The 27,878-nt window shown below is 42.8% G+C and overlaps 1 protein-coding gene across 14 annotated transcripts in view; it reads left to right on the forward strand.

Moving 5' to 3' along the window:
* Nucleotides 1-27,878, forward strand: part of CACNA1A (calcium voltage-gated channel subunit alpha1 A) — a 256,547-nt gene that overhangs the window by 143,954 nt on the left and 84,715 nt on the right. For 10 of the 14 annotated variants that reach the window (XM_082214686.1, XM_082214674.1, XM_082214685.1 and 7 more), the window contains 14 exons: nt 2,347-2,444; nt 3,390-3,599; nt 5,135-5,247; nt 6,575-6,687; nt 8,491-8,622; nt 9,603-9,675; nt 10,533-10,650; nt 11,177-11,244; nt 11,940-12,046; nt 13,318-14,127; nt 14,794-15,260; nt 16,624-16,762; nt 17,407-17,536; nt 24,368-24,427. In XM_082214686.1, the coding sequence (XP_082070812.1) occupies nt 2,347-2,444; nt 3,390-3,599; nt 5,135-5,247; nt 6,575-6,687; nt 8,491-8,622; nt 9,603-9,675; nt 10,533-10,650; nt 11,177-11,244; nt 11,940-12,046; nt 13,318-14,127; nt 14,794-15,260; nt 16,624-16,762; nt 17,407-17,536; nt 24,368-24,427 (2,638 nt within the window). The remainder of the gene's footprint in view (nt 1-2,346; nt 2,445-3,389; nt 3,600-5,134; nt 5,248-6,574; nt 6,688-8,490; nt 8,623-9,602; nt 9,676-10,532; nt 10,651-11,176; nt 11,245-11,939; nt 12,047-13,317; nt 14,128-14,793; nt 15,261-16,623; nt 16,763-17,406; nt 17,537-24,367; nt 24,428-27,878) is intronic. The other 4 variants (XM_082214683.1, XM_082214682.1, XM_082214684.1 and 1 more) reach the window with 2 other exon arrangements.

The raw sequence follows: 27,878 nt of genomic DNA on the forward strand, positions 1-27,878 counted from the left end.
TCACATTGGGATGTGGGCTTGATCTACTTTGATTATGGACTGTATAAGGATTGTTACATTCAAGCAATGGAAATACAGCAACTGTGGTTAACTGGGCCATGAGCCTGAAAACAATAGCTGAAAATCATACAAAAATTATGGCTTATCCCAACACGTGGTATCATTGTAGAAAGATCTTCTACCCTAGTAGAGGGACCTGTTTTTTCTGCTGGTGTGGTAAAGTGGATAGACTAAAGGGCTTGGAGACCTAGGTCCGTACCTTAGATCAGTCATGAAATTAGGGCCAAATGTTACTTGCAAGTGTGTGTTTGTAAATCTTTGTGACTGCTTTATTTATGGTAAAGCAGGTTCAAGAAGGAGCAATTACAGGTGGGAAGGTGTGGATAAATGTTAATTCTCTCCTTACTTGCTATTTTCCCACTCCAGATGCTTGTTTACCCTTGTATATCTTTAACCCTTCAGGATGTAAAGTTCCTTAAGGGTATAGTTGCGGGTGATTTGGAGGGGGAAATTGTGCGTAAAAATGGTTTAAACTTCCTCTCCTTGCTTTTACCTCTCTGAATTACTGCCTTTCAAATATGCTTTTCCACAAACAAAGGACTGTCAGGGTTTTTAAAAAGGATGTTAACACGCAGCATCTAGGTTGGTCCTCAGTAGGTGAGCAGGGAATTGAAAGTGGTTCGGTCTACTTTGCTTCCACTTGCTCCCAATTAGGTGAGTGGGGAAAGAGCATGAACTATGGGGTCACCAATGTGGTGCCTACAGGCCCTTGAAATTTTGCTGGTGTCCACAAAGCCTCTGAGATCTCACCTGCTCTTGCTCCATATCTCCTTCACCATGAGGTGGAGAGAGGGATTACCTTTCCCATCCTTGAGAAGAACATATACTGGTAGCTGAAGGGGGGAGCAGGAAGGCTATTGTTCTTTCCCCCTTTCTTTTTCAGTTTGAAGTGCTTGTTCAAGGTTCAGTTCAGAGCCTGGTTGCTGAACAGAAAGCAGATTAAGCCAAAATGTAGAGGGAGAGGGCAGGAGGGAAAGGGGAACAAACTGGAAGACTGCGGAGAGGAAAATCAAGTTGCTAGACAGGGAGGGGAAAAGAGAGAGAGAGAAGGCATGTGTGCTCGCTTATGAGTGTGTGCGCACACACACTGGATCCAATAAAACGGGCCTTCCTGGAACTGCATACTTTCCTGATAGGTTCCCCTCCTTAAAGCCACTATCAAGTCACAGATCAGGTCTGCTTCATTGGCTGAACTATAAAAATAATGGATACAGTTCTTTCCAGCTGTGTCAAAGATACCTGGATCCAATACATTAAATGTTATGGACAAGCATATTTTTAAATGTATGTATATATTTCATAAAATTTGTACATCACTTGATTGTAATTCCCTCAAAACTGCCATCAAATCATAGGCCACACCTGTGTCCCAAAATGTGTTCTGTGATTTGTTAGTAGTCTTGGTGTCATCCTATGTAAAAATCACGAGGGTCCATGAGGATCTGTGCCCTGGATAAGAGTTTCTGTGGTGCTGGTAAGCACCAGAAAAGTGATTTTTACTGTGCAGGCCACCAATCTAAGCTTTAGTTTGATGATGGGTTATTTGGGGACCCCATGTAAAACCATTCAATTTCAGGAAGGTCTGTTTTAATTCTAATGGATCTGACTTTTTCCCAGATCTCATGGAAAAGTAAAGTCTGCCTACATGCACACATCTGGGGATGGAGATTTACCAAGAGAGGGAGGTGGGAAAGAAATAACCAGAGGGGTTGGTCCCCACAGCACTCTGTCAAAACTCCAACTGTGTTAACAGGCCCAAAAATGTTGGTAGCCTGAGGTAGGCTGTGGTGATCTCTGTGCCCTTTTCACTGCTTAGATCAGGAGTGGGAAACATTTCTCAACCTGTTGGTTGCATTTCTTCACGGTCAGCCGTGTCAGCCGGTAGGTGGCGCAATAAGTGAGCCTCTTCTTTTTATACAGTAGAGTTTATTCCAGCCACATGCAACAGCAGAGGTTTCTATACCTCCTCCCCATTTTTCCATCCTCCAAGCAAGCAAGAGCCATGAAGACATTTTCCAGGTAGGGAAAAGGGCTTGAGGAGGAGGCAAAGCAGGACTGGTGATTGGTGCAGCATGTGGAGATTCCCGAGGGTCAGATGGAGAGGGCTAGAGAGCCATAGGCAGCCTCTGGGCCTGAATATCACCACCCTGGCTTAGGTACTCTATATTAGGTGGTTTATAAATTCTTAAAACAAAGTAAGTAAAAATAAATAAATATCTTTTGATTCTGATGAGTCTAATCAAGGGACCTTGAGGATAATGTCTGTTTTTCTTGCGGTGTTCCTATTGTTGGAGCTCTTCGGAGGGCCACAATCAAGAAAAGCAAGACAGATCTGCTGAACCCAGAGGAAGCAGATGACCCGCTGGCTGACATCTCCTCAGTGGGTAAGTCAAATAGGCATGGTGGGGGGGGGTGAGGTGCAAGAGTCCCCTACCGTTTCAGACTCGGTGCCTACCATTCATCCAGACATACATTTGGGGACCTACTTACTCATTCGTTACCATCTATGTGTATGATGCTCATCTTTGTTGCTACTTACCCAAGGTCAGGGCATGGCCCCGTAGCAAGTCTTGGTCCACTAGCAGAAGAACAGTGTGAGGGCCATTCCCTAGGAGGAGGCTTAAAATACATAACTAAGTAAATGTAAATGTTAGCAGACTGCAACAAATGTGTGTTTGGCCACATGCAAGGGCTGCTGCTCTGTCAGAGACCCGATCACGTTTCTAGTGCTGCTCCTTATAACAAGCAGCAGTTACTGTACCCATTGGCATTCTTAATTGCAAGTCTGCAACCACTAGCACCTTCTGTGGAATCTTGTCAGTCTTTCTATTGCATAGGACAGTGCTTGGAAGGCAGACAGTGAATGACAGGCCACCATATTGCTTCTTGCACACTGTTTACTTCAGAAGTGTGGCTGCTGTTGGTGGCCGCATACCAGGCCAGGGAGGCCTTTGCTGTCATGCTTAATAGAAGTTCTTTGGCTATGACCAGCATCAAATATCTTGTGAGCAGCAAAGAAGGCGCACCTGGTGATCCTCTTCAGGACAAATGTAGCTGATGAGGCCACGCTCTGTAAAGATGAGAAGACTTCTTCCTAATAGAAGGCTATAGCTGGTTATGCCTATTGAGGATCGAGATGAAACCTTACTGGCAATGAGATATATTCTACATCTACCTAGTGCAGGGCCAGAGACTTTCCTGTGGTACTTTATGTGCTGTCATTGTCACAGAAAGGATACTGGGTTGGATAGACCACAGGGTTGAGCCAGTTTGGGTAGGTTAAATGCCCTAAGACCTTTCTCTTTCTAATCTTTGTCTCTTCTTGCCAGGTTCACCCTTTGCTCGAGCCAGCATCAAAAGTGCCAAGCTGGAAAACGCTACTTTATTTCACAAAAAGGAGCGGAGGTTGCGTTTCTATATCCGTCGAATTGTCAAAACTCAGGCCTTTTACTGGACAGTCCTCAGTCTGGTAGCTCTCAACACTTTGTGTGTTGCTATAGTACACTACGACCAGCCAGAGTGGCTATCTGACTTCCTCTGTGAGTACTAGAGCCCCTGTACTTTCATTTTACATGGGGAGCCCTCCTGATCCTTGTCTAGTGGGAGTTAGGGAAGCTTGTTCAGTTTTTACTATAATAGGCCCATCCTCCTTTAGCCATGGACATTTATCAGAGGCATACCCAGTTACAAGACAGTGATAATGGGTTCTGTATGAGTCCATGTGATTAAACTCTCTTTTAAAGTTAGCATCTGTATTAACTTCAACTCCTGGATATTGTTTTTTGGTTTTATTTATTTTTATTTATACTCAAATATATTTTAATTCAGAAGGTATCCTTTGATCTCTGCTATGGGAAGGAAATTGCTGTATAATACATCACCATATTATGTTGAACCTCTCTTTTAAATCTGGTTCCACCTTTACCAACAGACTGAAGAAAAGCAATGCTCAGCAGCAATAAAGAGCATTAGTGCGGAAACAACCCATTTTTAGTCTTCCGTTCACAGGATTTTACTTTATTTTAATTTTGGTATGGAGGAGCATTCAGTCATGTGACTCCCACCTGCAGTCTGAAGGAATACAGCCCAGTCCCAAATTTACCAACCTCAATGAGAACTAGGTCATGAAGATGTATGACTTCTGGATTATATTTTTTAATTCTGACAGGAAGATTGCTGTTTGATCACTATTTTAAGACCATTTATGCCTTCTAGGTTGTGTGTCACTACCCTGCCGCCCCAGGAGTCCTTTCCTGTGCTGGGCTGGAAGAGCATCATAATTCTGATGGGGGTCTATTTCTTTATCTCAGCACTTATTGCTACAGCAGATGATAATTGCTGATGTTTCTCAGTTCATGAGAAAGAAATCTAAGCTTGTTGTGATGCAAGGAAATTGTCAACAAAGTCTCCTATGCTATGCATGCTTACTTGGGAGTACGTCTCATTGAGCTCAACAGGACTTACTTTTCAGTAAGCCTGTATAGGATTGTGCTGTAAGGGACCTTTCATGTTCTAGAGCAGGGGTGGTGAACCTTTTTCAGCCTGAAGGCTGCCCACTGCAATCTGGGCATCCTTCCAAGGACCACATGCCAGTGGTGGGCAGGGCCAGGAAGGAGGGAGTAATAAATGTAATTTTTACCTTTCTACAGTAGGCTAGTTTCCATACACCCTCAAACACCTCTCTGTCTTCTCCATTCAGGTGAGCAAGAGGCATGATCAGAGTTCAAGGATGCATTCCATCCAAGCAAAAACCCCAAGGGCCAGAAAGAGAGGCCAGCTTTGGGCCCTGAGCTTGCAGTTTCCCACCCCTGGTCTATTGCGCTTAGGTTCTCCATAGGATCCTTCTAGGCCTCTAGTAGGTGTTAGCAGTTTTTCAAACAATAACTACTATGTGTTTTGGCTTCTTTCATCTAGGGGACACCAAGAGAGGCTGCTTCTGTTTAATAAGGTGGGGGATCATTAAAGGTTGAGTGAGGTGTGGTTCGTGCTCTGGAAACAGATGGGGGGTCATTTTGTCATATGGAAGAGCTTGGCTCTGACCCTGTACCTCTCCCTATTTCTCTGTTTGTTTCAGACTATGCAGAATTCATTTTCTTAGGGCTCTTTATGTCCGAAATGTTTATAAAAATGTATGGGCTCGGAACGCGGCCTTACTTTCACTCATCCTTCAACTGCTTCGACTGTGCTGTAAGTCTCTCTGACATGACAGGACTTCTCTTGTTGCCTGCTCTAGTATCAGACTACAACCACTCTCTTAGATCATGCGCTCAGCTACGTAGGTGAAGGCACACTAGCATGCAGATGAGCCAGCTCTCTCATGAACATCTTTGCTCCAGATGTTATTGGGAAGTATCCCATACCCACAAAACATAAGCCTGTCCCTGTGGAATGGTCCCAGGTGTAGCCAAGTCCACCATGAAGTACTGTACTACTGACACCATTGTTGTGCTTTTGTTGCCAGTTGGAGTTTTAACATCAGGGTGAATTGTGCATTATGAACTCTACTTTTAATAGATATCAATCTTGAATTGCTTTTAGCAATGAATAACAGTATAGAAGTGCAATAAATAAAAAAATTAGATAAAATAGATAGATGATAGATATAGATGATAGATAGATAGATAGATGATAGATAGATAGATAGATAGATAGATAGATAGATAGATAGATAGATAGATTCAGATGGTTCCTAACAAATCTAGGATTTACTGACCCTGCTGCTTGACCTACTTGGGTAGCAAAATCACCTTTTGCTTTGGTTATCTATATGACTGGAGGCTGCATCTTGCATCATGATATATTTACAAACTGGATGTGCTCTCACATTGAAGCCAGGTTTGTCCATTCTCAAAACTTGAGCTTGAACAGCTTGATTACTGTTTGAACCCTGCCAGCCAAGACACCAGGTGTTCAAGAAACAGTAACAAAAAGCAACTTCCTGCTCACAGCCAATATTATGATTAGGTATGTCTATTGTGATTAGGTATGTCTGACATATGTTTTGAACTTTTATGCTTAGCGATCCTAAGTCTAATTGTGGAGTGAGCAGATGCAATGTGTTATTATTATATGGCAGCTGCAGAAAGCTTTGTGTTTGCTGCATGTTTATGAGCCGGAGTTAGGATTACCAGATGTCTAGGATTTTAGCAAGATGATGCATTTTTAAATGCCACAGCTTCATGCTGTTCTTATTTTTCAAATCTTGATATTTGCCCATCTAGTCTAGTGCTGTCTCTTCTAACTGGCAGCAGCTCTCTAGGGTTTCAGGCATAGGTCTCATCCATCACCAGATATCCAATCCTTTTGCCTGGAGGTGCCAGGGACTGAACCTGTGGTCTTCTACACATAAGGCATGTGCTATAGGCACTCTCCCTATGCATATGGAGTATACAGGCTTAAGTAGATGGATGAGTAATCCTCTGTGTGTGTCTGTGTCCATGAATGCTGGCAAAAATTGTCTAAAGCATAGCCTATAATAGTGTGTTACTAACCTCATTGACTTGGTTTTTGGTAGGTTATCATTGGGAGCATCTTTGAGGTGATCTGGGCTGTGGTAAAGCCTGGCACCTCCTTTGGGATCAGCGTCTTACGAGCTCTCAGGTTACTGCGTATTTTCAAAGTCACAAAGTAAGTTGTTGTTGTTGTTTTATATCAGTGCCCTAAGTGTATGTGCATGAATTAATTGGCAGGAAGACTGAGTGTGCTGTTTGTTCGTGTCCCAACATGTGCTTACTTGTGCAGTTGTGTGTGTGTACACAGTGTTGCATACAAATACAGCGGTACCTCAGGTTACATACGCTTCAGGTTACATACGCTTCAGGTTACAGACTCCGCTAACCCAAAAATAGTACCTCGGGTTAAGAACTTTGCTTCAGGATGAGAACAGAAATCGTGCTCTGGTGGCGCAGCGGCAGCAGGAAGCCCCATTAGCTAAAGTGGTGCTTCAGGTTAAGAACAGTTTCAGGTTAAGAATGGACCTCCGGAATGAATTAAGTACTTAACCCGAGGTACCACTGTATGTATATGTTCTTACACACTGGAAATCTGCAATTTGTTCTGCAAGCATATATTTTACATTGTCAAAAACAAATAATTATTTAGAGCAATTGAAATATCTAAATTTAGCTTAAGAAGGTATCTTCTTCCTGCTGCATCTATAAGAACAACTTTCTGCATATATTTACAATGAAACTGCGATCTGCAGAATGTTCCTTTCACTGCTGAAACTGCCACGTCCTCTGTGTCCAAAGGGAGAGGCATTTGGATGGAAGCGAAATATCAAACAAATAAAATAAACAATCCTTTTTTTGATGGTTTGCTTCAGCCTATCTAAAAAGGAATCTTCAGCTAGCAGGCAGCAGAAGCTAAATACCGTTGGAGTGTACATCAGTTTAAGAAAAACCAGGAAGCATTAACGTGCTTGGTGGAAGCCATCTGTATATGGATCAGGAGATCGCTGCCTTTGTATATAGTCATTAATTTCTCTAACAGTAAAGATGACTTTACAAGATGACCACAGTTGCATTTCCCTGTAAAAACTGGCATATAAAAATTTGCTGTAAATATACTGTTGCTGGGTTACCCAAAGCATGGAGATGAAGCAAAGGATGTCACTATAAGTTAGGACTGGCAGAAGTCTTATGGAATGAAAAGAATTTAGGAAATAATATTGAATTTGAATTGTTTGCAATAGAAAAGGCAGAGAAAATGTTGCAGAGGAGCCGTGCTTAGAACATTGGACTGGCACCAGAGAAACTCAGGTTCAGATCCCCTCTCTGCCATGTAGTTCTCTGGATGTCTTTGAGTTAGTCTTTGTCTCCTCACCTGACCTACTTTGGAAGGTTTTTGTAAGGATAAAATGGAAGAGAGAGAACTATATACGTTGCCCCAAGCTACTTGGAGGAAGGGTAAGGTAAAAATGTCACTAGTCCACCTTTTAAAAAAATTAAAAATTGTCCAGTAGCACCTTAGAGACCAACTAAGTTTGTTCTGGGTATAAGCTTTTGTGTGCATGCACACTTCTTCAGATATCTACAGATTCTTCTTCTTCAGATATCCCTACCTGAATCTAGCCCCCCTTTAGTTACTGCCAGTACCCAAAACAGGTCAGAACAAGTGGTTCAGTAGTAAAACAAAACAAGACAAAACCTCTATCTTATCAAGAGTTGCAGTTGCAGGTCGTCGACATATCCAAATTACCAACAATATGCAAGAAAATGTTATTTTGTATTAATTATTGTGGATTACACATATATTGTTTGTAGCAGCTGAAGCTAGCTAAATTATGATCTTGCATCCTGACAGCCTTCACCAGGCCTGAGTGGAAATATCCTTTCTATCATGTGACCCCTGGAATGAATGTTTGCTTTATGATGTGTGGCCCTAGAAGATAGATTTCCCTGCTAGCTCACATGTGGATTCTCTTGACAGGTACTGGGCTTCCCTACGAAACCTAGTCGTATCTCTGCTGAACTCCATGAAGTCCATCATCAGCCTCCTTTTCCTCCTCTTCCTGTTCATAGTCGTCTTTGCCCTTTTGGGAATGCAACTCTTTGGGGGCCAGTGAGTAATGGGAAAAGCCGGGGGGGAGGGGTTGACATTTCCTACAACATCCTTAGAGTGAATACTTGGGCCCTGTTCGGATGACACAATAATGGCCTTTGAAACCATGGTTAAGGTTTGTACCTGCACACTCCCTCCTGCCCCTTGCCTCCCTGCTTTCTGTATCCTCTTTGATGTTAATATCCTGACTTGTTAAACTACCTTTTTTCATGATGTCATTCATGATATCAGATCCTGATTTCATAGCCTACTTTGTAGGCAGTGCTTAAACCACAGTTGACTGGTTCACATGTCACAAGAAACTGTGGTTTAACAAGCCATGCTGTAAGCACTAATACTCAAGGGGGGATGGGGAAAGCACAGGCACAAAGCTTGCTACAGCTTGCATAAACTATGGTCTATCAGATGAGGATTGTGGTGTCTGAACCCATCCCAAGTCTTGGGCATTGTTCCACTTGGGCATCACACTAACTCATCACAACTCATTTTGGTAATAGGAAGAGCTGGAGTACGCAGATACTCATATCTGTAGTAATATAGAAGTATTCCACACATCCATGCATGCACATACACACATAGCCAGAATCTTTACGGTCTTTCTAGAAAGCTCCTGCTTTTGATCAGCTTTAGAATGGAGAAATCAAATAGGGAATCAATAAGCTAGGGTTCCTCTCCAGTTTCTTCTAGGGACCCTGATGCTAGATACTCATCTCTGCCCACAGCTACAATGTTTTTGCTAGACTTGGAGAGTCTGTGATGTCTCTCTCTCTCTTTCTCTCTCTCTCTACACACACACACACACACACACACACACACACTATCAAGATTCACACAACTGCCCACATTTCTGTGGTATCTGCAGTTCCTTTAGCAGATAAAGCCAGGATTTGGATGCGAGCTGACTAAGATGGAAAGAGCTGAAGTACCTTAGGATCTGTAACTAACATCTCTGTTTCTGTTGGATTGTTTCTCTTCCTCAGGTTCAATTTTGACGATGGAACCCCTCCGACCAACTTTGACACTTTCCCAGCAGCAATAATGACAGTATTTCAGGTATGCAGGGGGAATGGGAAGGAGGCTGCATTCCCTGTCCTGTTTGCCTTTCTGTCCCTAGAATGAGTCTCATGTAGGGTGACCCCTGAGCTGGGATTATGTGTTGATATGTCCAAAAAGTCCACATAGCACCAGTTCTTCTCTTCTCTTAGTTGTCATAGATTATTATTCACATTAAATTGGATAGTGATGTAGCAACAAAAATGTCACAAAATCTGGCAGCCTGGAGTTGGGGTGATAGTTGAATTTTAGAGACTTGGGTTGTAGAACTGCTAAATCAGCCCCTTAGGATTGGGGTGCTCATACTTTCAGAAGTGTATTTATTGCCACTCTTTGTGTTCTTTTGTTTTTGTATGTGCATTGGAGTAATCAGGATTATTCATAGAAATATATCTTGGATAATTGTATGTAGGTTTGCATCATTAGAATATCTTTGTTTTAAACCTGAGAATTCTTGCCACTCTTTTACTTTTTTTTCTATAAACAAGAAGCAAGTGACCAATTGTTCCTTCCTGCATTCCTTTTAGTTTGTGCCGCTGAATTAATTTGAATATTGCATGTCTTGATTTATTTAATTGCCTTGAGTTCTGTTGAAAAACCATTCTAGAAGTCTGGTAGATAAAAACATTTCAAATAGAAGAAACTAGTGAAACAGAGCACTATTCAGCATCATAACACAGAATAAAACACTTACATTAGAAAGGAGTAGATTACATTAAAAACCTCTTCAGAATCTTCTATTTAAGTTCTGACCCTGTTTGATCAATAATGAATTCCCTTTCCAATACTACCATTGACTCAGCTGAGGAATCTATCAATTTCATCTGGAATTTCTAGTTATATATTGCATATTTCAGATCTTGACTGGTGAAGACTGGAACGAAGTAATGTATGATGGTATCCAAGCTCAGGGCGGTGTCGATAAAGGAATGATGTTCTCATTCTATTTCATTGTACTGACTTTGTTTGGTAACTGTATCCTTTGTTGAGAAATATATAGTTCTCAAATGTTTATGGGACTAGATTATGAACTCTGAGGCAATAGCTACTGGTTATAAAAGCAGGAGATGTCTGGGAACGAGGATTCTTTGGTGGTTCTTCCATCTTTACTGTTGAATGTGTTGCATGGTTGGGGAAATACATCCTCAGTTGAACTTGTTTCCTTCTGTTTAAAATAATGGAGAAATTCCAGTCTGTCAGTACTGGGACCGAGAAATGGTAAAGTCAGTACTTTACATGCTAAAATAAAAGGTCCCCTTTATAAATCTTGGAATTACACTCATTTGGGACCCTCCTTCCGAAGGGAGTTGTGGAATAAGATGAACCTCTGGTGCTGAAATAGGCATTAGGTGTGGGTGACTAATTCCGTTAACTCTGCAGTCTGGGTAACCATTTTGGGGAAACCCTGCAAGGGAAACCAAGCATTTGACAACTCTTCAGGTAGTCAAGTGAAAATGAAACTAGAACTGCTTTTGGTTTTGCCTTGACTCTCAACATTCAGACACTTTGCTCAATGTATTCTTGGCTATCGCAGTGGATAATCTTGCCAACGCTCAGGAGCTCACCAAGGTGGGATTACTTCTCCACCACTGGGAAAACTGGGGCTACGGGGAGACATGCTTATTGAATGGGGTGATTACAGGGCTGGGTTTCCTGTATACTGAAAACAGGATTGTGTAGGTGAATGGCTTCCCTCTGCTTCATTTTCTGATTACTGTCAGTCCAAGGGTTGGCACAGGTGATAGTCTAAACCAATGACTAATTGTGTTAAAACCTGGTGCTAGCTGATCCTTCTTCCTTCAGATGTCTGGATGCATCCTAACTCTTGTGTAATTATGCCTAAAATTATATTTTGAACCTCTTTCTTTCATGAACAGGACACTGGCTCTGTCCTGTTACTGCCAGGGTAGCTAATCAGTGGCCCTCCAGATATTGTGGACTCAAATTCCCATTAGCCTCCCAGCCAGCACAGCCAATGGCTAGGCATGATGGGAGCAGTTAATTCAACAACACCTGGAGGGCCACAGGTTTGCCATCCTTGCTCTGTTGGAATTGCATTTCTGTCATGAAAGAGGCAATTCAGCCCTTTCTGTGATTGGGAAAGGAATCACAGGACAGTTGTGAAAGCAGCTGTTACGGTTAGCTTAGTGGCACTGGCATTTCCTCATGAACATTAAGTGCCCCCCTCCCCTGCTCAGACACATAGATATGGGCACTAAACCTCAGGGCAGTGGCAACTCAACTCTAATGTATGGGTTTCACAGGATGAGCAAGAAGAAGAAGAAGCTGCCAGCCAGAAGCTTGCCCTCCAGAAGGCAAAGGAAGTAGCAGAAGTGAGCCCTCTGTCTGCAGCCAACATGTCAATAGCAGCGTAAGTGTTGTCTTGATTTACCTCAGCCCCACATGACCCCTGGGTTTCTTTCTCACAAATGCAAAGCAGGGCAGGCTTACATGTAGCTCTGGATCTCAGTAAAAGGTTCCCACTGGGGGGCGAGTAGGAACAGTTTGGGTCCTGTAAACTGTGAGGAACACTTGCTTATGGAAGGAGAAGTTGGCCCTCACCAGCCCTTAGCCTTCTATCAGAAAGTGCTGGCTTCTTGCATGTCCAAAGAGAACACTACAGTGGTGCCCCGCAAGACGAATACCTCGCAAGACGGAAAACTCGCTAGACGAAAGAGTTTTCCGTTTTGGAGGTGCTTCGCAAAACAAATCTCCTATGGGCTTGCTTCGCAAGACGACAATGTCTTGCGAGTTCCTGCGGGTTTTTTCCCTCCCCCCCCTTTTTCTAAGCCGCTAAGCCGCTTATCAGCTGATCCGATAAGCCGCTAATAGCGCTAATCCGCTAATCCGTCAATGGGGTTGCTTCGCAAGACGAAAAAACCGCTACACGAAGAGAATCATAGAACGGATTCTTTTCGTCTTGCGAGGCACCACTGTATAAAGAGAAATGAGGCAGGAATACAAACTGTGACCCAAATTACTCTGGTTTGTGCATCTTCTAATAGGGGTTTTTGCAAGTAAAAGTAGTAGGAGTAAAGTCTGTATGAATAATGAATAGCTGCCTAAGTCCAACCTGACCTTCCAACATTTCCTAGAGAGGAATCAATATGGCATCTGTGGTGGTGATAGAATAGCTAGGGAAGAGTAAATGGCCAAAGCAAGTGCTAGGAAAGATGTTCAGCCACAGTTGCTGTTCTGTTTTAACCTGCCGTTTGCTGAATCAGGAAGAAGAGCTTTAGTGTCAGCAGCTGGGCCAAGTCATGTCTGCACACATCTGGATTAATGTGCAACATTCATTCCTGTCCATGCCAGAAGCAGCATGTAAACCAAATTCTTCCTTTGGGCTTCCATGCTGCTTCCAGCATTGCCAACAGCACGTATAAGTGGAGAGTTTTACTCTAGGATCTTTTGCAACTTCACAGTTCTTTGGATTGCATTATGCTCTGCAGGCATAGCCTGACCACACCTGAAAGGAATGATTAATTGGCTGGATACAGATTGATTTAATAGGAACACCAGAAAGTCAGAACCAGAGCAGGAAAATTGGCGTCCTTGAGGATGTGGCGTGAGATGGTCTTGGTTTAGGCAGGAGTGCTGAAGCTAAGGGTGCATTTCAAGAAACTGTTTCTGTTTTGTCTTCAGGAAAGAGCAGCAAAAGAACCAGAAGGGCGCTAAATCAGTGTGGGAGCAACGGACAAGTGAGATGCGGAAGCAAAACTTGTTGGCAAGCCGGGAGGCACTATACAATGAACTGGACCCTGAGGATCGCTGGAAGGTCACATTTGCCCGCCAAATGCGACCAGATATGAAAACCCACCTAGACCGGCCACTAGTGGTAGATCCTCAGGAGAATCGAAATAACAACACCAACAAGACACGTCCCAGTGAGCCACCCTTGGACCCCCACTTTGGACAGCAGCGGCCTGAAGAGTTCCTGAGAAAGCCACCTCGCTACCATGAGCACCCCCGAGACCCCCACATATATGAGCGCCCTGACTCAGGGAGCATGGAGCCACGACGCCCACGGAGCAGCAGCAAGGAAATTGATTTCAACCAGGAAAGTGGATACCATGAGATTGACTATTCTAGCAAGGAGCACAATGCCATCCTTGAGCGTGGTTACCGTGGTGACTGTGACTCACAGCGAATCAAGGCCTTGGACCCCCACCGCCGGCACCGAGGCAGCAAAGAGAGCCGAAGTGGATCACCGCGTACAGGCGATGGTGACCGGGAGCACCGGCGGCATCGGCCTCACCGCCGGGCACCAGATGAGGGAGGGGGGGAGGAGACAAGCAAACCTGAGCGCAGGCCTCGGCATCGTGAAGGGAGCAGGCCTGCACGCGGTGATGTGGATGGGGAGCAGCCTGATGGAGAAAGGCGTCGACGGCACCGACATACTGCACAGTCCACCTATGAAGCTGATGGCAAGGAGCGACGGCACCGGCGCAGGAAGTAAGTAGGGATAGAAAGGAGACTCCTCAGAAGCAATGGAGCCTGGTTCCCTCATTGCACCCATTCCCCTCAGAACACCAATTTGCCTTTAAATATTACTAGGCTGTTTGAGATCAGTATACAGTTAGGAACCTCACATTCAGATGTTCATGTTGCTGAAGCAAGACCAGCTCAGAACCCACAAGGCTATCTAGTGAGGAAATTATTAGTGACTAGGTCATCTGCCCCTCTGGAAAGAAAGTTTAGTTTAGTATATGTGTGGATATGGTCAAAATAAGCAAGGCTCTTTTGCTAAACCTGCCATCCTGCTGGCCTATTGCTGTATTGAGCCAATAGCCACCAGGGAACTTGGTTGAAGCTGGACTGAAGGCAGTTAAGCTGGGGTAAGATTAATAGCTGAAATGATAGACAATTTGACTAATGCAGCTGCATTATGTGCACATAGGAAGATAGTCTGGCTCTGGTGGGTTAAGGCAATGTCATGTGGGTAATGATGATGCAGCTTTAGAAGTGGAGAGTGTAGGTAATGCTTGTGCTAGAATGAAGCAATTGTCACATGAGCAGGTAGTTTCAAACCCCACTTGCTATTGTGCTAGTTGCATTTCAGTGACCCATTGATATAAACGTTTCAACCTGTGATCAAACTTTTTCTTTTTAATTATACAGAGAGAACCAAGGCTCTGGCCTTCCACCTGGACCAAACCTATCCACCACACGGCCAATCCAACAGGATATGGGGCGTTTGGAGCCCCCAGTGGCTGAGGATATTGACAACATGAAGAACAATAAGCTGGCAACCAATGAGACCTCAAACCAACATCCCATCAGCCACCCTCAGAATCCTACCAAAGGAGGCAGCCACTCAAATTCCACACCAAGCCACCTGCCCCCAAACCCACCTGTTCCCTTGGACCAACCACTCCCCAACTCTCAGAACTCTACCAGTCGCCGGACTCCCAATAATCCTGGCAATCCATCCAGCCCTGGACCCCCTAAAAACCCAGAGAACAGCCTCATTGTCACTAATCCCACCACCCAGAACAATCCACCCAAAACTGCCAAGAAAACAGAGCACACTGTGGTGGAAATCCCACCCACCTTTCCACCACCAATCAACAATGCTATCATGCAAGGTGAGCACTGGGTGCACTGTGTCTGTAGGGCTAGAGCCAGACAACGTGGATATGAGGCAGAAGAATTATAGGCACATGTTTGAGATGCAAGTTGGATGGAATTTCATGGGAGGAAAGGATAGAGAAGGCTTTGTTTTGCTTGTGTGGAAGGCAGGAGGAAGTAACCATCACAGGCAATAAAAGAGACAAAATGAATTTGTAGAACACTCACATAATGGTGTTTGTGGTTAGTTCTACCTATTTTCTTGTATTAGTGTAATGGCTGTGCCATCAGCTATGTTACTCCAGGTTATGTTTGTGTCTAGCCCAATGGCTATGTAAGTGGACTGATGTTCTGAGTGTGAGTTGGCTCTGTTCCTGTCACATGTGCCTCTTAGCTGCTGAATTTCTGTGTGTCTGTATCTGTGTTGCCTTGGATATCCTGAAGATTTGTTGTCTCTTTTATGCTGAGTGTATATAAACCTGTCAGAGGAAACTAAGACTACAGGAACTGTTACATGATAAATTAAAAAAAATTCCTTCCAGTAGCACCTTAAAGACCAACTAAGTTAGTTCTTGGTATGAGCTTTCTTCAGATACTTCTTGTATCTGAAGAAGTGTGCATGCACACGAAAGCTCATACCAAGAACTAACGTAGTTGGTCTTTAAGGTGCTACTGGAAGGAATTTTTTTTATTTTGACTATGGCAGACCAACACGGCTACCTATCTACTACTGTTACATGATAAGTATGACAAGCCACCATATTCTGAATTGCTGAGGACTTCATTGCACAGAGCAGAATGTACACACTTTACACCTGGGAAAGATTTTAAAAAAAAAATCTGTTGCATCTGTATATATCAAGGGCTTTTAGTTGTAAATTATCTTAAATATTTATGACATGGTAAATTGAGTAAATGAAAGAATAAAATATTGGGGATACTGCTGGCCTGCTACACATATTGTCCAGGTCGGTGTGTGCTATGGTTCAAGAGGCTTTGTCTTTCTGACTGTGTTGGAGCATTTCCATACACAAGTTGTCATGCATCTGTCTGAGTCCTGCAAACCTTTGTGCAGATATTTTTGCATCCCAGAATTGGATGTCAATATCTACTTTGTACACTTCGTGTTTTCTGTAGTCATATGCAGTGCACCAGTAAAAAAACAAAACCAAAACCTGTTTCTATATGTAGAGTATCCAACATCCTGGTCTCCATATTTGTCCTTAACTTGCTCCCCAACTCCCCCCAAAGACTACTCACCATAAGTTTCTGCATATGCAGAACTGACTGGATCAACTTTTGCTAAAACGGTACTGGGAGGACTGAGAGAGGAAACATATCAAGACTGATCACTTTTATTTTTCTCCACCTATTCACCAGTCAATAAGAATGCCAACCCTGAACCTCTGCCCAAGAAGGAGGAAGAAAAAAAGGAGGAGGAGGAAGAAGATGATGGAGGGGAGGGACCCAAGCCTATGCCACCATACAGCTCTATGTTCATTCTCTCAACCACTAACCCGTAAGTATTGCTCCATTATGGACTGAAAGATAGCTGGGAACCTGATACCATAGTTCACAAATGGTTAGAGTGTGTGAAAATTGGATACTTGGCTGGATTATGCAGAGGATTCATTCAGAGGATGAAGGAGGACTGCTTATTTGCAGAGACTGAGTCTTTGGGGCTCTGATTTAGGTTGAATATGTCAATTTTTGTGAACACGGGCAGAGAATGAGAAGGATCATGCTGGCTGGATTCATGAGACCGATCCACAACTAGGCTCAGAGATATTAAGGTTGGCTTATGCACCAGAACCTAATATATATTGGTGGCTTTGACTATTTTCAAAATATAAATAAATAAATAAATAAATCAGAGCTGAAGACAAATGCCCTCTCAAAAGTCTCCACTCCAGCTTGTGGAGAACTTGAGTGGCAGTGAAATGGGCATCACTATTTTTCACTGAATTTCTCTGGGGGAGAAAGTGGTCTTTTTCCAGCAATAAAAAAATACAGTGGGAAATTTTCTAAAAAAATATATATTCCGAGTAATTCTCACTCAGCTCCAAAATAAATATTTTATCTAATTCAGTAGGAGAAATGTAGCCATTTGCTCAGCACTTGTGACACCCTTCCACAGAATATGCTTTTGCCTATTGGTACTAGGTTTCGGCGGCTCTGTCATTACATTGTCAACCTGCGCTACTTTGAAATCTGCATCCTGATGGTGATTGCCATGAGCAGCATTGCTTTGGCTGCTGAAGATCCTGTGCAGCCAAGTGCTCCCCGTAACAATGTAAGTCCTTCCTGCGTTCCTTTACTGTGAATCTCCATTGCAGCTCCTGCTCTCCTCTGACTTTGAAGATGAATCATAGGATACCCAAATAGATATGTGGCCAGCTCTGGAAGGCCCACCGTTTAGATGGGGAAGACTATGTCTCTTAGTTAGCCTTGATGGGTACGACTATGGCCTGATCGAAATGTCTCTAGGCAGTGAGACATCTTGCTATAGAAACAAGTATTCTCCTTATCATTGGATGTTGTAGCCATGGTTTGCTACAAAATCGAGTTCATGAGCAGGGAATCTCAAGCTTGGGGCTGAATGTGGTCCTCCAGGCCTCTGTAGTTGGCCTTTGGGACCCTCCCTAGGCCATGCCCACTCTGTGGGCCTCCCCACTCACTGGCTGCACTCCCTCCTCAAATGCTTTTGCCTGGCTGGTATGTGTACTTGAACCGTGGTTCCTCTTTCTTGCCTGAATGGAAGTGTGTGTGATTCCTCACCGTGGTCTAGTTTGATGGGACTGGCCAGGAGCAAAGCTGGACAGTGACCCAGTAAGGACATTTGGGAGGCTGCTGTACAGGAGTTCCATCAAAAAGTAAACCAGGGAGGTCTGGTGGAATAAAAGGAACTCCTGGTCAGTTAGCATAAGTACCTTCCACATCTCTGCTGGTCCAACCTGCAGCTCTGTCTCTCCTCCTTTAGTAATAGAAATACGGATTTTATTATTTGTACCCTGCTCATCTGACTGGGTTGCCTACCTGCTGTTGCTCCCTTAATTCCACATTTTATATGGGAGTTCTTGGTATGTGTAGAGATGTCAGATGGTCCTCAGCACCTCATACCAGTGCCCTTGTAAGATCCATATTGTATTAGCCTGCTGCATGTTCTGTCTACATCTGGGATTGGTGACCACCTAGGAGCTGTACTGACTGTCTGAACCTATGATCCAATTAGTATGGTTTTCAGTAGAGCCATGTAGAACTCAGCATATGATTGCATGGCTTTGTGATCACTTTACCATACATTCCAAACTTTGACTGAATATGGATAGAGCTTGGAAGGAAGGAATGGGAACTAGAGCTCAATATCATACTGGAACTTAGGTGCATCTTGCTTATTTTCTGTCCTTCCTGCCGCTGTCCAGCTTTCTAACTGATTGAGATAATCTGATAGACAACCATACTAGGGTGACTTACCAGTGTCATGTCAGCTGTCAAATTCATAATTCACTGGCCCCAGTGAGTGAAATGTTGGCGATGGGCCTTTGAGAGAGAAAACTATCAGGGGACTGCCATTGGAACAGGGGAGGGAGGCAGGGGGGCCGTTAGAATACAGAGAGCCTCCGAAACGCCTGAGGAGCAGTTCCTCTTCCAGCGGTGGGAAAAGCCACACCTCCAGTGGAGAGCTGGCCAGGAGGGACGCACGCCAGTTCCGTTGCCCAGATTGCGCAGAGGGGTGAAACGCAAGGAGGGGAGGAAGAGGCTTGGGGTGCCGAAGTTCTTATGTTGAGGGAGAAGCCGGAAGGGGCCACTCCCGTATTCTGCAAGTGACTAAGATGGACATGAACTTTGTAGATCTGCACTGTAAATAGTTTGCACAATAAAACCTGTAAAAGTCAGGTTGGAGTCCTGCCTGGTTACTCACGAGCAACCACCATCAGCATCTGACAGAAACCCTTTGCCTTATGTTTTCCAAGACCTTATGGACAGCTTCATACATTAATGATTTTTCTACATGGATATTGCTCTTTGTAGGCAAAATCTTGTATATCCTCATATCACACAAGGGTTCAGATGTCTATTTCAATGTGTGCATGCAGCCAAATAGACACATGTGAGTTGGTTGCACGTGATGGTGTACAGTTTTTTCTACACTGAGGTGATTTTCATATCGGGAAATTGTCATGCATATAGAAGCCTTATGTCTGGTATTAGCCAGTCCTTTGAGAATATTGTAAAAAATTATATTTGGGGTGGGATTGTTATTAACACTACTGATCTTATAATATTATATGTGAAAAGCAAAAATCCCTCTTCCAGTATCTGACTTTCTGAGAAAAGCAGCTGGGATTTAAATAGGTTAGGAGGGAGGTGCAGTGGTATAAAGGGAGAGAAAGAGATAAATCACAGCCTGGCTCTGCTACCAGCTTACACTGCACTTTCTTTTTCAAGAGCTTCGCTGGACAGGTCCCATGAGATATCTCTACGGAAAAATGAGTGAAATAATTAGAGCAGCATCTCCACTAGGGATGGGCAGGAGGGAGGGCCTTTACTGGGCTTCTCTATTTCATGCAGTAATAAGAAACCTTTGTGCTGGGATGAGGATAAAATCAATAGAATACATCCCAATAACCAAAGGACCCCCCCCCCTCAGCTTTATGCTAGCTGAACATAAGAATAACCTGGCCCAGGGTGGGCATCCAGCACCAGTGTCATACATCTTGGGATGCTAAAGGAGTTCAGTTTCTGTACATTCTGGTGCAAACTGACCTGATACATACCTGCAGGCCTAATGTGTGGACTGAAACAATTTCACACTTTTCCAAATAGTGCAATGTAGCTCTTGGCTCAATGATGCACCAAAATGCATTACAATGTTCATTTTAGAGTAAAGTACATATAAACGTGTAATTTTGACATAAAATAAGTTTTACTCAAAGTAGACCCATTAAAATAAAATAAGCATGACTGTTATGTCTATTAATTTCAGGGGGTCTACTCTTGAGTAAAACTTAGTTGAATACCATACCACTATGTATTTAAATACAACTTCTAGTGTGGATTCAAAGATCACTGATTAATGTGGAAACAGGTCAAAAGATGTGTCAACAGATATGGATGAAAACAAACAAAAATTGATATGGACCAGGAACAGACTGAACTATGTACATTTGGGACTATTAATACCCAGTAAGATAGCATGTAACTGGCCAAAGTGAAGGCCATCTTCACTACCAAAGCAAAGAGTAAAACCTGTTAAAGGGCATGTCAAGGGAGGTATTAACATGATTTGGACATATCTTAATGGTTGAATTTTGTTTTTATTCCCATTTCCTGTGTTTAATGAGCTGGGACCTCTGCAGCTTATTGACTACATGGCATCTCCATGCACCCTGGTGATTTCCCCCTTTTCTTTCAGACTGTCTAATGTGGATACCAAAACAATTTTGGCTTATTTTTGTTTGTGGCTCCTATTCTGAAAAGGAATTTTCCTGCACAAAATTGAAAAAAAAAAGCTTTACATATAGGCAAATATTCAGTGATTTAAAAAAACCCTGCTAGTTTAAGATCAGAGTTAAGATGTTGTCCTTGTCCTGTGTTGCCTTATGAAGCCTATGGCCCTTAATGTATTGCTAGAGGACTCATGTCAGTTTGTGGCTTATATCATAGCTAGCAGGATGGGTTAAAGAGTAGCAGAGTGGGGAATCCTCTGATGCACTAGGGGTGAGACTGGTACAGTACTGCTACCAATGACTTTGGGCATGGGGTGTGCAGATCTCTTTCCTAGCACCATTACAACGGAAGATTATACCAAAAACAGTAAAGCAAGTTTTGGAAATAATCCAGCTGTTTCATAGATTTTAAAGAGGCAACAAGAAAAGGAACGGGTTTCTTAATTATTTATATTTCAGTGCATATGTAGGCCAGTGCCTCTTCCCCTCTAAAAAAGCTCTCATGGGAACTTACAGAGAATATCAAGTTAGATAAGGGAGCTTACAAATCTTAGTCCACGCATATTTTCTGTTGCAAAGTGATATTCAGAGTGTGCAATCTGAAGCAAAGCAGTTGTGTTCTGGAAGAGGGAATTCAGTTGCTTCATAAGGCACCACAGGACAGCATGAGGCATCTTTGCTGTTCACAGGAATTCCAAACTCCCCATATGGATTTGGGCCTGAATGACCAAGGAAAAGTGTATGTGCATGGGGAATAAGTTGTAAGCAAGCGCAATTTGTACATCGCACAACATCATTCCTGATCATGAGGTTCATCTGTTAAGGCATCAGCCTTAGCTTCCAGTTTCCCAGCTTTGCAGAGCTTGAGTCAACACGAGCCAGCCCTAACTCTAATCTTAAACCAGCAGGTTTTATGATTTAATTTCACAGGTTTTTAAAAAGAAAATGTATTAAAATACTGGAGTCTGCTAAACATAAAAGTAGTTGTTTTGTAACTATTAATTGTTGGATATAATTGGCAATTCTCCATTATGCACTTTCATTCATACTCTGAACTTTATACTGCACTGCAGCCTGTTATGAAGAATGTACAGTACCGGTATTTAGCAAACTGAAATGCAACTCGCAGTGTTACAAAGCTTGGTCTAGAGCCTGACAATTTTAAACTGCTAACCACATGGCATCTTATTTTCAAAGTAAAAAAGAAAGAAAATGAAGACTTTAGGTACCATTATGTTCAGTAGGCTATCATAGAAAAATCTGACCTGGATCTGTCGAACCTACAAACCAATTGACAGGGGCATGCTGCCCTCAGGATAGTCTATGCTCCTGCTCTTTCAGGATCTGTTAAACACACACACACACTCTCTCTCCCACACACACCCATATTTATCTTTAACTGTGCAATGTGTGCAATTGGATATGTTATATACTGAAGTTCTCACCCTGGGCCAGCAGGGGGATACTGTAGATAGTTTTCACTCAGGTCCGCATATGCAAATAAGGAATTGAAAGTGACATTCACTGATTAGATAGTTACAGAAAGTTGTTACTGTTGCTTTGTAGTTGAGCTCTCTATAAGCAGGTTGGCTGAACCCTTCAGGTTCAGTTCTGTTCTGGCCTGTGAATAAACAAGAGCTGTCTGAAGAATCACTGTGTCATCTGATATGTTCACCCACAACTTAACAGGATAGATGTGCCTCTTCTACGTTTAGAAAGATTTGCTGTTCTGAGTGAACTTGCACAGGCTTACAGTATACCTCATTGTTTTACTTCCCTACCTTCTGGCAAACTAACTCCCTAAGGCCTCAGAAATTACCTCCATATTGCTTCAGTTGTCACTTAACTGCCGCCCCTCCCCCACATGAGAACAGTGCTGGACATGCTTGACCTCTGTGGTAAACAGCTTCCATTGGCCTGAAGGGACTTTGTACCTATATATATATTTTTTAAAAAAAATATCTTTTACTATTGCTGGCTATTCACCAAAAAAAATCCAATTCTCAGCAAAAACAACATTTTGGAGCCTGTATCAATAACAGAACAACATGGCTGCCATAGCTGAGCCTGCTTAGTCACAAAATGACCACCAAGAGACCCCTGTCCCCATTCCCCTCCAATAAATTCCTGTTCAATTGATTCCCGAGCCACACCTTTCCTCTCCATCAGAAAACTCATCCCCACGCTCTTTCTCTCCTATAGATAGCAACTGTGGCAGTGTAATCTCATACCCTCCAACATTTCTCCGATAAAAATAGGGACGTCCCATTCCATAATGATGATTTTACCATTTGTACCCCACACATCCTACTGGGTTGCCCCAGCCATTCTGGGCAGCTTCCAACATATATAAAAATAATAATTAAACATTTTTTAAAAATTACCTATACAGGATTGCCTTCAGACGACTCGGGGGTTGGATAACTCCATACCCTCCAGTGAAAATAGGGAAAAGTGGGACATTGCAGGAACAAATCAGAAACCGGGACAGCTTCTCTAAATCAGGGATGTCCCTGGAAAATAGGGATACTTGGAGGGTTTGTAAACTTGTGAAACACATGACGTTTGTTTAATCCAGTGGTCATCAAGTTCTTTGCATCTGGGGACATAGTTGGAATTTTGTGAAGGTGTTGAGGGCACCAGTCACAAAATGGCTGCTGCCAGGGTGGTGGCCTAATGCAAAATGGCTGCTCCCTCCTCAACAGCAGGATTGGAGCAAACGGCCAGGACAACTGCAGAGGAGGCAAATTTTTGCTCTGCTTTTGCTGCTGCTCCCTAAAAATGGAGGAGAGATACTGAACTATCACTGGAGGACACCTCCCCCACACACATTGATTTACATCAACTGGCCTTGCCACAAGGTTTCTGGGCAGAGTGGGGAGATTAAACAAAAACAAAATACAGCCTAGTTAATATGAATGATCTTTGGGCCATGGAGGGATGTGTTAGTGTTGAGTTGTTGTTTTTTAATCTGATGTTTAGGGGGTGGGAGAGTTGTTTTGTTTGTTGTTAGTGTTTATTGTTTTTGTTTTTCCAATATGTTGTATGGGATCAGTGTAAATGTGGCACTTTTGTAGAGCTCATCAGGTAAATCGTGTATGTCAAATTCCAAATCATTAGCCCACCAGTTGCTATTTTTATAAGCTATAAAATGTTTATGCATGTAATCACAGAACCTTGTTTTTGCTACTCTAACTATATGCCCCAATAAATCAGCCCTTTTCTAATAGCAACATCAGAAGCCAAAGGACAGCTGTAACTCCCATGGAGATAGGATGTTACACATGCAGATGCTTTTTATGTTTCCGTTAGCATCTTCCACAGATAACAATGGTTACAATAGGAACTCCATAAGGTGGTAGTAGAGTAAAACACAATTCGAAATTCTGACCCTCATTACAGATCAGTAAGGCTGTAGTATCTCATAAAAGATGGAGAAGTGACCAGAATGCAGTATGGATTACTTTATTGATTCTAGATAATATAATAGTCTTTAATCTGTCATTTGTTGCTTTGAACCTTATCTCCTGCATGCTGCTGACTAGATTGTGTTTAGAGACAAAATGGAAGCCAAGGTCTGCCTTGGTCACGAGTTTGGTTAGGATTTATGACTTCAGAGATGTGGTGAGACCTGAACTATATTTTTAATTCCTTTATGTCATTTCTCCCTTTAGGTTCTCCGTTACTTTGACTATGTCTTCACAGGTGTCTTCACCTTTGAAATGGTTGTTAAGGTTAGTAATTGGGGAACTGGGCTTGAGCCTGTGATCTCATGACATTTTGGTAGTGTTTGGAACAGAGAACTTGAAGCTGCAGGGCAGAAGTAGAGCTGGGCCGAAGGTTTGTGAATCAGTATTTGGGGAGCATGAGAAACAAATGTCCCTTGGAGGAATCGCTCAAAAGAGCCTTTTCACACCTCCTTTCCCATTTAGTAGTCCAACAGGCACACATATCTTTCTTAGCTTGCCCAGGTCGAGTGAAAATTCCAGAAATAAGATATTCTCTTTCTTTCTTTCTTATAATGAATATACTGCTTAATATTTCAAAAATCTCTAAGCAGTTACGATTAACTACTCTGTCAAAATACAATATGGATTTGAATACTTCCAAACCATTCTTACCCTCAGAAAAAAACAACAACAGTTGTACATGGACACAGTTATGAACAAGTAAGGGTATGTGTGCCTCAAACCAGAGCTTTCAGAAACTAAACTCTGCCACTCTGCCTCCTGTACAGCCAGCACTCTAATTCTTCAGCAACCCTAGCAAATTAAGAGTTAAACTACATGCTATAATTATTGTGTGGTGTGCAGCTACATCTCTTTGTCTTAAATTAATTATAGCCCTAGGGGTGGATTGTTAATGTGATCGCACCATGCACAGAGAGGAAATCTATCCCTTTCCTCCATACCTACAACTCCCTCCCTGCAAAAAATGTCCCCACTACAGTTATAAAGCATAGTATAAAAGCATCGTAGCAGGGGAGGGGGGCAGTTTTCGGGAGAAGGTTGTGGCTAGGAAGGGAAAGGATAAACCTTCCCTTCCTGCATGCTGCAGTCACAATAACAATTGCCCCCATGACCAGAATTGTAAGAAAAACAAGAGACAGCCTAGAGCAGATCTCTGCTGGGGCTTGACTGAACACTTAAGACAGACGCACACAAGTTTAGATTCACTGGTGAGGAAATGTACAGACATGGTGACACTGACAGATATCTAGAGCCTAATTCATATACCTCGGGTTACAAACACCTTAGGTTACAAACACTTCGTGTTACAAACTCTGCTAACCCAGAAGTAGTACCCCGGGTTAAGAACTTTGCCCCAGGATGAGAACAGAAATCGCACGGCGGCAGCAGGAGGCCCCATTAGCTAAAGTGGTACCTCAGGTTAAGAATGGTTTCAGGTTAAGAACGGACCTCCTAAACTAATTAAGTTTGTAACTCGAGTTACCACTGTATAATATGTTAGCCACTTGAAAGCAGAGCCAAACTGAAACATTTTCACCCTGGAAGCCATTTGTGTGAAGTGTCCTCCTAGAAAGTTACAAAAATTTCAAATGTGCTAGCATATTTCCTTGAGGGCACTGAACTGCGCCTAAGAAAGCAAGGCATTATTCCCCAAATGTGGTTATTATAGTGAAGAATATTGTGTTTTCATGCTGCAGCTTTACAAGCTAAAGTGTGCCGTAGTTCACACTGCTGGCTTCTCTTGAGGCTACCGCGGATTGATTGTGTGACAGGCTTTTTTCACTTCACTTGGGAACTAAGATCTGCTGAGTTGAGTGCTAAGACAGAGCAAGATCTGGACTAAAAGCTGGTTTGTGCAAATAGGTAGCATGAGATACTATTAACTATTCCTAAAATGAGGTATTCCTAGAATCCACCCAGACCAGAACACCTTCATTAATTAAATTTCCCCTCCCCTCTGTAATCTCATTTTTTATTTCTATATCTATTTGTTACACTCATCATTCTTAACTGCATTTTGTATGTACTTGTGTCAACCATTCTGTATGAAAAATGACAAAATAATTACAAAAAGTATTTAATGTATCAGAACAATTAGTAAATTTATAAAGAATAAAAAATAAGTTTTTTCTATCCTGACCAGGCATAATGGTTAAATCCCTCTCTTTTAGAACTATCCTAATATTATTACCTATACCTTCGTTTGTTTATTCGTTCGTTCATTCATTCCCTCTCTAACACTCACACACCTAATTCCCTCCCGCATTTTTACTCAACTCCTCACACTCTTTCAGCTGCCATTCACAACGGACACTGCTAGACCTGTCATTCATTCTGACTCTAGCTAGCATTCCATCACATCCCCCTGCTGTCAATTGTTCTCCCACTCACCTGTCTATTACAACTGTCTTTCATGTTTGCTGACATAATGGTTGCTCCATGCCCTTATCGTAACTCCCAGGTCTCTTACTGAGGGGAATATATTTCATTTGGTTGACAGCCCTAAGCATACTTTTCCCCCTTCTGGCTTCCCATTTCTGTATATACTCTCTCAAGCCAGAGGATTTTCTTGTAGTTGTGACTGAGGACCACTAGATGACACCATAGCGCCTTATAGGTTAACTTCCACCACAATTCATCCTCGCTTCCACTTGTCCCATGCCAATATAAAGCATGGGTCAGAGCGGTTTTCCACTCACCCCATGTTTTCTAGGTACAGGTCAGAGTGGTTTTGCCTTTGCCCTTCCACTTTCCCCTGGAAAACCCATGCTTTAGAGCTAAATCAAAACAAACAGCTATCCATGGAAAGCCTGATTTATGATTCAGTGCTAAATCACAAGTTTCCCTGGGAGAAAGCAGCAGGGCAATTGGAAGTGTGGATAAGTCTCGCTGAAAATCAATGGGAATTATTTGAGTAAACATGGTTAGAATCATACAGGGGAAGGCTGTAGCTGAGAAAGGGCCATAGCTCATGCATTGCATGCTCCAAATCCAATCCCTGGTGTTTCCAGACAGGACTGTGAGTTACTGAAACCTTGTTAGTCATTATCAATAACACTGAGCAAGATAGACCAATGGTCAGATCCAGTATAAGGCAGCTTCCTATGTTCCATTAGGCTGCAAGAGCTTTTCCAGGCATTAGTTGTTTTTCATTCAGCAGTTCTTTGTGAGCTGCTTAATGGGTTCAAGAAGGGAAAGGTCTCACTCTGCATTCACTTCTGAGGCTCCCAGGTGCATGCTTCCCACATGACTGCATATATTTTTTCTCTTTTAACATTACAGAAAATGTGTGGTTGGTACATAGTAAAAATGCTAGGCTATATGTCTTTTTACTGCAGCATTTGAAGTGGCTCTGAATTTAAAGCATGCTTTACAGAGTGGCATAGTGAAAGATTTGCCTACAAGCAGCAGTATGTGTGCTGCAGAATGTTTTCATACACTCTGGATTCTGTGATGTGGGGTTTGATAACTCCAGTATTGCATAGATCCCATCTCTGCCCAGTCAGGATTCCTGTGACAGCAGCACCATTAAACATGTGGGGAGAGATTATGTCATGGAGGAAATTGTGTGTACAACACATCCAGAAAAACAATCAGTGTTTCAGACTGTGTTGTGCCAGCACAGCTCTCAAGATTCATAAAAACCAGATTTAGTCTTTGAATTGGGCATGAAGTATCCTTTGTTTGCTATTTTCTGCATTGCCTATGAATACTA

This window comes from Podarcis vaucheri (assembly GCF_965113315.1).
Source record: "Podarcis vaucheri genome assembly, chromosome: 2".
NCBI lineage: Eukaryota > Metazoa > Chordata > Lepidosauria > Squamata > Lacertidae > Podarcis > Podarcis vaucheri.